Source organism: Suricata suricatta, chromosome X, assembly GCF_006229205.1.
Source record: "Suricata suricatta isolate VVHF042 chromosome X, meerkat_22Aug2017_6uvM2_HiC, whole genome shotgun sequence".
In the NCBI taxonomy this organism is placed as follows: Eukaryota; Metazoa; Chordata; class Mammalia; order Carnivora; family Herpestidae; genus Suricata; species Suricata suricatta.
Window position 1 is genome coordinate 71,539,413 of NC_043717.1, and position 11,326 is coordinate 71,550,738.

Below are 11,326 nucleotides of genomic sequence, written 5' to 3' on the forward strand. Positions count from 1 at the left end.
TTTTTGTGCCAGTACCATACTGTCTTGATGATGACAGCTTTGTAGTGGAGGCTAAAGTCTGGGATTGTGATGCCTCCTGTTTTGGTTTTCTTCTTCAATATTACTTTGGCTATTCGGGGTCTTTTGTGGTTCCATATGAATTTTAAGATAGTTTGTTTTAGCTTTGAGAAGAATGCTGGTGCAACTTTGATGGGGATTGCATTGAATGTGTAAATTGCTTTGGGTAATAATGACATTTTAACGATGTTTATTCTTCCAATCCATGAGCACGGAATGTTTTTCCATTTCTTTGTGTCTTCTTCAATTTCTTTCATAAGTCTTCCATAGGTTTCAGCATACAGGTCTTTTACATCTTTGGTTAGGTTTATTCCTGGGTATTTTATGCGTTTTCGTGCAATTGTGAATGGGATCAGTTTCTTGCTTTCTCTTTCTGTTGCTTCATTTTTGGTGTATAAGAATGCAACTGATTTCTGTACATTGACTTTGTACCATGCAACATTACTGAATTCATTGATCAGTTCTAGAAGGCTTCTGGTGGAGTCGATTGGGTTTTCCATGTAGAGTATCGTGTCGTCTGCGAAAAGGGAAAGTTTGACTTCTTCTTTGCCGATTCTGATGCCTTTTATTTCCTTTTGTTGTCTGATTGCTGATGCTAGGACTTCCAGCACTGTGTTAAACAACATTTGTGAGAGTGGACATCCCTGTCGTGTCCCTGATTTCAGGGGGAAAGCTCTCAGTTTTCCCCATTGAGGATAACATTGGCTGTGGGCTTTTCGTAAATGGCTTTTATGATGTTTAAGTAAGTTCCTTCTATCCCGACTTTCTCGAGGGTTTTTATTCAGAAGAGATGCTGTATTTTGTCAAATGTTTTTTCAGCATCTATCGACAGGATCATCTGATTTTTTTTCTTTTGTTGATATGGTGTATCACATTAATGGATTTGCGAATACTGAACCAGCCTTGTAACCCTGGAATAAATCCCACTTGATCATAATGGATAATACTTTTTATATGCTGTTGAATTCGATTTGCTAGTATCTTGTTGAGTATTTTTGCATCTGTATTCATTAAGGATATTGGCCTGTACTTCTCTTTTTTCGTTGGGTCTCTGCCTGGCTTGGGAATCAAAGTGATATGTGCTTCGTAGAATGAGTCTGGGAGTCTTCCTTCCATTTCTATTTTTTGGAATAGCTTGAGAAGGATTGGCGTTAACTCTGCTTTAAACGTCTGGTAGAATTCCCCTGGGAATCCATCTGGCCCTGGGATTTTATTCATTGGGAGATTTTTGATAACTGATTAGATTTCTTCACTGCTTATGGATCTGTTCAGATTTTCTATCTCTTCCCTTTTGAATTTTGGTAGTGCATGTGTGTTTAGAAATTTGTCCATTTCTTCTAGATTGTCCAGTTTGTTGGCACATAACTTTTCATAGTAATCTCTAATGATTGTTTGTATTTCTGAGGGATCTGTTGGAATAGATCCATTTTCCTTCATGATTTTGTCTATTTGCATGTTCTCTTTTCTTTCTGAGGAGCTTAGATAGAGGTTTATCAATTTTGTTTCTTTTTTCAAAAAAACCAACTCTTGGTTTCATTGGTCTGTTCAATTGTTTTTGTGGATTCTATCTTGTTTAATTCTGCTCTGATCTTTACTATTTCTTTTTATTTGCTGGGTTTGGGGTGTTCTTGCTGCTCCCTTTCTAGTTATCTTAGGTGCTCTGTTAGGTTTTGAGTTTGTGCTTTTTCTGATTTGTTGAGGTAGGCCTGTATTGCAATGAACTTTCCTCTTAAGATTGCCTTTGCTGCGTCCCAGAGAGTTTGAATTGCTGTATTCTCATTTTCATTCATCTACATATATTTTTTAATTTCCTCTCTAATTGCCTGATTGACCCAATCATTCTTTAGTGGGGTAGTTTTTAACCTCCACATTTTTGGAGGTTTTCCAGAATTCTTCCTGTGGTTGATTTAGAGTTTTATAGCATTGTGATCTGAAAGTGTGCATGGTATGATCTCAGTTCCTTTGTATTTATGGAGGGCTGTTTTATGACCCAGTCTGTGATCAGTCTTGGAGAATGTGCCATGTGCACTCAAGAAGAAACTGAATTCCCTAGCGTCAGGATGCAGAGTTCTAAATATATCTATCAATTCGATCTGCCCCAGTGTGCCATTCAGGTCTATTGTTTCTTTAGTGATTTTTTGTCTGATTGACCTATCCATTGTTGTAAGTGGGGTATTAAAGTCCCCTGCAATTAGCACATTCTTATCGATAAGATTACTTCTGTTTGTGATTGTTTTATGTATCTAGGAACTCCCAAATTTGGCACATAAATGTTTATAATTGTTAGTTCTTCTTCATGTAGAGTTCCTGTAATTATTATATAGTGTCCTTCTTCAACTCTTTTTACTGCCTTTATTTTAAAGTCCAGTTTGTCCGATATAAGTATGGCTACTCCAGCTTTCTTTTGGCTTCCAGTTGCATGGTAGATATTTCTCCATCCCCTTACTTTCAATCTGAAGGTGTCTTCATGTCTAAGGTGAGTCTCTTGTAGGCAGCAAATAGACGGGTTTTGGTTTTCGATCCATTCTGCTACCCTGTGTCGTTTGACTGGAGCATTCAGTCCATTTACATTCAGTGTTATTATTGAAAAATATGGGTTTAGATTCATTGTGTTCCCTGTAGAGTGCATGATTGTAGTGATGTTTCTGGTACCTTTATTCCTTGCTATGTTTCCCTCATAGAGTCCCTCTTAAGATTTCTTGTAGGGCTGGTTTGATGGTCATGAATTCTCTCAACTTTTGTTTATTTGGGAAAACCTTTATCTCTCCTTCTATTTTGAATGACAGGCTCGCTGGATAAAGAATTCTTGGCTGCATATTCTTCCTGTTCATCCCATTGATGATTTCCTGCCATTCCTTTCTGGCCTGCCAAGTGTCAGTAGATAAGTCTATAACCACTCTGAGAGGTTTCCCTTTGTATGTCAAGGCCCTTTTCTCCCTAGCTGCTTTCAGAAGTCTCTCTTTGTCTTTATATTTTGCCAGTTTCACTATGATATATCATGCTGTAGGTCGGTTTATGTTATGTCTTAGGGGAGTTCAGTACGTCTCCTGAATTTCAATGTCTTTCTCTTTCCCCAGATTGAGGAAATTTTCTTGTATAATTTGGTCTCGCATGCATTCAAGCACTCTGTCTTTGTCTTCCTCTTCAGGAACTCCTATAATATGGACATTGTTCTGTTTGATTGTATCACTCAGGTCTCTGATTCTCCTTTCATGCTCCTGAATCATTTTCTTTCTTTTTCTTGGCCTCTTCTTTTGCTATAACTGTGTTCTAATTCACTTAGTCTCCTCTCTGCTTCTTCAATATGTGCATTGGCAATCTCCATCTTCTTATTCATCTCATTTAGAGCCTTTTCTAACTTGTCAGAGCTATTTTGAAGGTTCCTAGTCTTTGTATCAATATCTTCTCTGATAGCTTCCATGTTTTTTTCAAGCCCAGCAATTAATTTTATGACAATCGTTCTAAATTCTTGTTGAGTTATGTTGCTTGTGTCTGGTTTGAGCAGTTCTGTAGCTGTGATTTCTTCCTGGAGTGTCTTTGGAGAAGAGTTCTTTTGTTTCATCATTTTGGCTAGCCTTCTGTCTCTTGTCAGCTTTAAAAGCTCGTTCTGCACTGTGCGTTTATTAGTATTCCTCTATAGAGGGAGGCTCTTCGAGTGTCTAGGGTCTGTCGTTTCAGGAGATGTTCTTTTAATGGTGTCTCTCGGTTTCTCTTGTTATGCCTCTGATTAATTTATTTCCCTACTCAGTGATATTTGGGATTTTCCACTATGTGTGCTTTGGGTTGTTTCTTGAGGTAGCCCTGAAAAGGAAAACAGACAGACAAACACACAGAGAACACAAGCACACAAATGTACTGATAAAGAAGCAAACCTAAAGGGGAAAGAAAAAAAGGAACAGGGAAGAAAAGTGAGGAGGAAAAAAAAAGGAAGAGAAAAAAACAAAAGGAGAAAGAAAAAAAAAAGCAGTCGGGGATGGGGGCGGGAACAGCAACAGTCAGAGATAAAGGACAGTCTGAGAGCTTCAAACCTGCAGTGGGGGTTGGGGGAGATAAGGATGGATTAAGGGAAAACTATCTGGATGGTAAGAGTTGATCTAAGCACAGCAGTGCCTAATTGTTGGTCTTTCCCAGATTCCAGGGGGAAAGGGAGAAAAGAAGGAAATAGGAAGATAGTAAAGAGAAGACAGGGGACAAATTAAAAATTAAGAATATTAAGAAAAAAAAACAATTAACGGTAATAAGCAAAAGCACAGCAGCTCTCCAGTGCGGATGGGCGTGGCTTAGTGTAGGTGGGTCAGGTCTCAGGGGCTGCTCTCTGAGGCCCTGCCTTGGTGGATGTGGGAGAGGAATGGCTGCGGGCACCCCAAGCTCCCTCAGACCATGTGTTGCCAGCCACTCTCTGTAGTCCAACCTTCTTGTGCCTCTGGCGGATCTAATTGTTCCTGTTTCTTAAGTTCTGCCGGGTTTCTAGGTCCTTGCCCACACACTCAATATTGCCACAACAGTTAAAATCGCCTGCAGGAGGGCGGCTTTCTGGTCGGGATCAAACAGGGGGATTGTGAAGTCAGATTTTTCCCCTGGCTCAGCCTGCAGTTGGTGGGCTCCCTGCCCGAGGGAGAACACCCTGGCTGAAGGGACGGATATCTCTCTCAGCGCTCAGCGGCCCTCAGTCCCGGGGGCTGAATCTCTCCTCTGCAGGAATGTGAATGATTCAGTCTCTACTTCTCTTCCCCGGTTCTGTCTCCTGGCTTGCCCAGGCGGTGCCGCACGCGACTGTGAAGGTCCGTGCGCTTCTGGATACCCGGCGCCCCGTGTGAGCGGCTGTCCGCGGAACTGTCCGCCTCTGGTCTCCTGGCAGCCCTGCCCGGCTAGGAGCGGTGTGCCTGGGGACACGGGGGTTTCAGCGGGCCCAGCGCCAAGCCTCTGGGCACTGGGCGCTTTGTCTCCGGAGCCTGCACTCCCTCCCCTAAAGTCTCCGGTCCCAGCTCGCACTCACTCACTCAGGCAACCACGAGACTGCTGTAGATAAGGAGTCTGTCCGCACACCTCCGTTCTTGGAGATCAGAGAGCTGTGGCTTTTTAATTCTCAGTTTGATAATTGTGGGTGGACGAAGGTAATGGGGCTCCTTACTTCTCCGCCACCTTGCTCCTCCCCGCTCCACAAGGTTCTTATAATCATTGGATATTTGACCTCGGAAAGAAAATTCAAAATTTAGTACCTAAGTTAGAATTATATTCTTGTTATAGTATCAGACCTAAGAAAACTGATAATAGATAGGTCTTTAAATGCATTATATAATTTTAAAGATCATCCAGGATTTTACAAACCTGTTAAACAAAAGGTCAGGGGAACTTTTGCCTTAGTCAGAGTGTCACTTTTGGCCTTATGGCCATATTTGGTTTTTATATCTACAGGTGTTTCCAACACTTGATCGTAAGCCAGTGACAGTTGACCTGGCTATTGGTTCTGAAAAAAGACTAAAAATTTTCTTCAGCTCCGCAGATGGATATCACATCATTGATGCAGAATCTGAAGTTATGTCTGATGTGACTTTGCCAAATAACGTAAGATCTCTAGAAATTATTATATACCACAATTTGAGTTTTTCCAATTGTCAAAATTCTTAAAGATTTAAGTATATGATTATCAATGTCTATACTGGAGCTGAAACCTAAAAGGTAAGTATGGAGTACCAGAAAGTAGTAATGGATAAACAGAAATCACTAATGGTTTCTTAGTCCAGAAAGCTGAGTCTTTTTATTCTTCAGATATATTTTGTCTTGCACAGTGGGTTTTATTTTAATGAATAGAGTTTACGTGTAAAAATTTGGACTTCTTTTGTTAAACCAAAAATCTGGCCTTCATTACTATCTGGCCATTATCAACTGAAAATGATTTCTGCTTGCCCCCATTTATTTTATTATTTTATTATTTTTATGGCTACCACTTTTAGATAGAATATATGCCACACATTGCCTATCCATTCACCTATGTATTTCTAATAACTGGCCCTAGTAGATGCATGGGTTTGCAATCTTTGCTTTTAGTCCTTTTGTACCCCATAGTACATTAAGCGGGTTCTTTAAAAATATAGCAGTATTATCTGTACCATCTTTCTTTATCCAAATTGTAGTACTTAAAGTGTAGTATATAGCAAATTATCATAGTGTTTTCTTATATAGTATCAATTATAGTTAGAACTTCTAATCGAAGGATTCAACACTTTAAAAGCTAATGTACTTTAACTTAAATAATTATAAATAATGAAACTATGGCAAAATATCTAAAATATGGATGACTGTAAAAATACAATACACATAATTTATAGAGTTCAAACATAATACCCCCGCACACATTTACCATACAAAATATAATTCTAAATGTCTCAAATTTGATGGTAGCACTGATGTTTGTTTTTTTGAAAATTATATTTTTTAAAAAAGGGCTGAAACATATCTCTGCTTCATCCTTTTTTATTTATTTTTTTAATTTTTAATGTTTGTTTATTTATTCTTAAATGTTTATTTATTTTTGAGAGAGAGAGAGTATGTGTGTGTGAGAGCAGGGGAGGGTCAAAGAGAGAAGGAGAGAGAATCTGAAGCAGGCTCCAGGCTCTGAGTTAGCTGTCAGCACAGAGCCCAACACAGGGCTCAAACTCACAAACTGTGAGATCATGACCTGAGCCGAAGTCAGACACTTAGCCAACTGAGCCACCCAGTTGCCCTCACCCTTTTTTAATTTCCCAGTTTGTGACAACTAAAATGTTAGCAGTTTAGCATTATATAAAAGTCCAGGAGAAAACTTCTTTGAGCCTTTAAGTCATTGTAGTAATGTGATATTTTGTATAGCTTTCAGAATTGTCTCATTCATCTCTGACAAATTACATATAGCAATTGTCATATCATTAGTGGAGACATTAAAAAAACATGTTAGTTCATATTAACAAGCTAATTAGCTGATCACCCAGTTGTCACCTATGAGTATATAGAAATCACCCTATTTATAATGAAAAAAGTATTGAACTAAGCCCAGCCAAAGCCACTTAGATATGAATTCAGATTAATATTAATGTAAGTATTATAGTACTTGTCAGTTGGACTGTCTTCCATAGCTTCCTAAATCTTATTTTATTATGACATGGAAGATAGCCTTTATTTTTAAGCCAGTGCCATATTAAACATTGCAATATTGGTCCAAGTATATACTTATTTGAAACATCATTCAGGAAGATTGCATTCTGTGTTCCACTTAATTACCAAGCAATGAGAATTATTTCCCTTTGAAGAAATTAGTTCATTATTATAGAAGCAAGAATGAGAGATCAGTTTTTAAATAAAATATTTTATGACCTAATTAAGATACCTTCAGTATATTAAAAAATAGCATTTTTAGCTAAATGCCCTAGTGTTCTGACCCATTAAAAGAGAAAAGAGTCTAATAAAATGGAGGGGAGTGTCTTCTGAAACAGAATGTACTAAAAATGATATTTTTCCAAGAGCTCCAGCATACAAAGCCTGTAATGCTACAAGGGAGACATGTGTGCTAAAGAATATCTGATTACTGCAGGAATCATCTGAGAAGCAAGGGAATTGCCTCTGAAGCTTTCTGGATTTACATCAGTCCAGCTGTATCCTAAACAGATATATTTTAGACAACCTTCTTTCTTGCAATTTGTTTTTCTCTCTTCCTTCATCTCTCTTCTGATTCAATTGCCCATGCAAGTGCCCAGAGAACGCATTAAATTTGCTTTTTGCCTCTGGATCCCCATTTTAGTTTTAAGGATTGTTGTTGCTGAGACATGGCCTCAAGCACTTAGCCTGAGTACGCTGGGTTTGGCAAGTATAGTTTCTCATCATATTTTCTTATAACTTGTTGATTTAGAGAAATAATAAAGGAATGTAATTGTTCATTTCTCAGGGAAATACTACTAATATGGCAATTTATGTAGTTTCAGTAAATTTTTCACATTGTTTTAGCATCATAAAATTAACAAATTTTTAGATATTTCTTAGTATTCATATTATGTGACCCGAAACATCTCTCGTCTCTGAATTTGTGTATTGAAGGTATTTTATGATTATATAAATTGGATAAGAAAGCCTACATTTTTGCTAAGAGAGAATGGTTATATTTCAGGCATTGATGAATCTTATAAAGTTTCCCCTTATAAACATTTCAAGCTCAAGCTTTCTTGAAGCTAATTTTCTATTTCTGATGTAAATGAATTGTCTAGATAACCCGTGATTGTGTATTTGTTAGTTGATTTCACATATTCATCACTAAAGTATTCATTGATGTGCTGAAATGAATCTGGAGTCCAACTTTGTAACAAGTAATGTTTCTTCTATCATTATACACATTTTGTTAAATTTCAACAAATTTTCATGTGTTAGAAATATCTCTCTGTTTCTTTTCAAAGTTTTCTCCTAAATTTAAAGTACACTATTTAAACAGTGATGTCTTTTTGACATAGGAAATACTCTTTTCAAAGGGAACATGCTGTTTAATATTAAAATGTTAGATAGCATGCTGTTTAATATTAAATTAGAAGTTTTTCTTCCTCCTTGCACTTTGAACCCCTTTTTGGTCTTTACTGCTCAGTCAAGCTGCTTCAATTATAGTAGTGATAAAATGTTGGACGTATAAATCTTTATGAAACATAATTCCAGCCCCTGGAAATCATTATACCACAGAATATCATCATTTTACCTGATTCCTTGGGAATTGGCATGATGCTCACCTTCAATGCTGAAGCTCTTTCTATGGAAGCAAATAAACAGCTCTTCAAGAAGATTCTTGAAGTGTGGAAAGACATACCATCATCAGTAGGTATGTACAAATGTTTTTTCTCTTTTATATGAAACTTCTCTTCTGAAATATCACATTTTCTCAAGGCATATAAGGTTAATTTAGGATACTGCATACTTACTAAGTTGTGTGTGTTTGCCTTATGCTTAATGAATTCACAAGGCTACTACAAAGAGTCTAATTTCAACTGTTTTAGTTGTTCATGTTTAATAATCATAAAATTAAAATAGGAAAGGAATTCCTTTTTGAACTCCCTTTGTTTGCAGATTTTACACAGATGTTGGAAATGCTTCATTTCCTCACACTGATGTTGGGGGGTTACTTTTATCTTAGGAGACTGCCAAATAATCATAGAAGAAGAGCAGATTATCTCTATTTCATATGGTAAATAGTTCTCTGTTTGGAGAATGATAATCCTGTGAAGAATCAAATACAAACTAAATATGTGACATATTGGTTATCACTAAAATTTTATCATCCTTCATTTATGAAAGAGATAAATATGACTGTCCTATTAGGTACTATCCAGATGGCAACATAAAGAAAACTGACTTTTCATCTTCATCGAGCCAGGACATTATTTTTCTTCTTGACCAATGCAGGACTGCTCATCTGCAAAATATAAATAACTTGATATTCTTGTATATGTTTCTGAGATTTGGTGACTACAAAGATGACTCTAGATAAGGAACAGAATGCCTATGAACAGCAAAAGCTTACAGAGAATAGTATGATTTGATGGAGGATAAACGTTCCTGAAAGGAAGAGGAGATTAATGAAGTAAATAAAGGAGAAGGGGGAAGGAGAAGTGGAGGGAGTGAGGGGGAGAGACAGAGATAGACAGAGAGACAGAGAGAGAGACAGAGAGAAAGAGAGAAAGGGGGACCGAAAGAGTGGTAGTTTGTCTGTTAAGGAGTCAGAAGCCTTCTGAAATCTTTATGAAATGGCTAAATGTGATCCCCAGATGGCTTTAAGGACCAGTTTGAAAGAACTGCTTTTTAGTGGACTTTTTTTTCATTATGGAATGATGGCACTTAGCATTGCATCTGCCGAATCCTTTTTTTTTGCACACATAGTGTTAAGAATTGTCCTGAAAACCTCTTCCAATTTCTTCAAACAGGTAAGAACTCCCAAAGGGTTTAAAACCATTTTAAGTGACAGAGGTTAAATGCTTATAATATAATTAACAGATCTGGAGCAAAAGAAACTGAAAATAATGACTCTTGTTCTAACCCTTACACTGATCAGTATGTTGTGATCAATATGTTAATCAGAAATTGAAATAAAGAAATTCAGTTCAAATGAGAAATTGGTCAACCCCCTATATTTATGCCAGTAGATAATCATAGGAATCAAAGGGTCTTAAGATGTCATCTCGCAAGCTCTTGTCCTTAGGACAACTTCTGATGTAAAACAAAAAGCTATTTTAAGTTGCAAGAATTTGAAAAACATATCTCTACGTATAAAATAAATTATGGCACTTTAAGAATGTGATGTTTTGGTTTGTGTATTAGGGACATTTTGAGAATATACTAAAGACTACATTATAACACTTATATTATATATTATAACACTGTCTAAAAACAACTATTTGCTCTTTAAAACTAACCTAAATCCAGATTTCCCCAGTCTCAAATTTACATTTCCTTGAGATATAATAAATATTTTCAATAATAAAGCCATTGCTTTGTATTTTCAAACAAATAGAGGCTTAGCATTCACAGCAAGTATCACTAAAAATTCCCACTTCAAATCATTGAATCCCATTTCATAAGCAAACTACCTCAGTAGCTAGGTTAAATGGCAAATTAATGTTTTTCAGAATTAAGGTGGAAATTGTATAATGCCATACGAACTGTGTGCTTGGACTCAGCAAGTACCCTGTGTGCAAAATTTAGAATTGTTTGCTCTGTGTGGTTGTTGACAAAAATAACAATTTTAACGAAGTGTTCATATAGGTGAAAAAATTCAAATCTGGATAGACTAAGTCTATTACTTGTTTCCATTACTCAGGTCATGGATTCCCTCACTTCCTTTGTATCTAGAGTCATTTTAATTCTAGTCTGAAACTAGATTTAAATCTTCCAGGAGAGCCATTTGTCTGAATAAAAAGAAAACTGCAAAATATAATTATACAAAAAAGTGCAATTATAATTTAATTCTAATTTTGTGGTCATTTTCATACACATATATGTTTTGAGTTTTAATGGAAAGGAAGAAAGAGATAATAAATGCTGAGCAGGTTTTAGTTGAAATCTAAATGCCTCACACTATACCTATGAAAAGCCACTTTAATCAAATTTAATATTTTTCATGGATCCTTTTATGCATGTTTAATTTATATATATATATATATATATATATATATATATATATATGCCAGGTATATAATTATATATATTTATATATATATATATATGCCAGGTAAATTTTGGTTTAAACAATGGTATTCTAGTACTT

General features: G+C 36.5%; 1 protein-coding gene across 1 annotated transcript in view; it reads left to right on the top strand.

Moving 5' to 3' along the window:
* NRK (Nik related kinase) overlaps window positions 1-11,326 on the top strand; it is a 136,888-nt gene that overhangs the window by 119,131 nt on the left and 6,431 nt on the right. Inside the window, exons 26-27 of the mRNA XM_029930229.1 lie at window positions 5,473-5,622; window positions 8,728-8,887. Coding sequence (XP_029786089.1) covers window positions 5,473-5,622; window positions 8,728-8,887 — 310 coding nt within the window. The remainder of the gene's footprint in view (window positions 1-5,472; window positions 5,623-8,727; window positions 8,888-11,326) is intronic.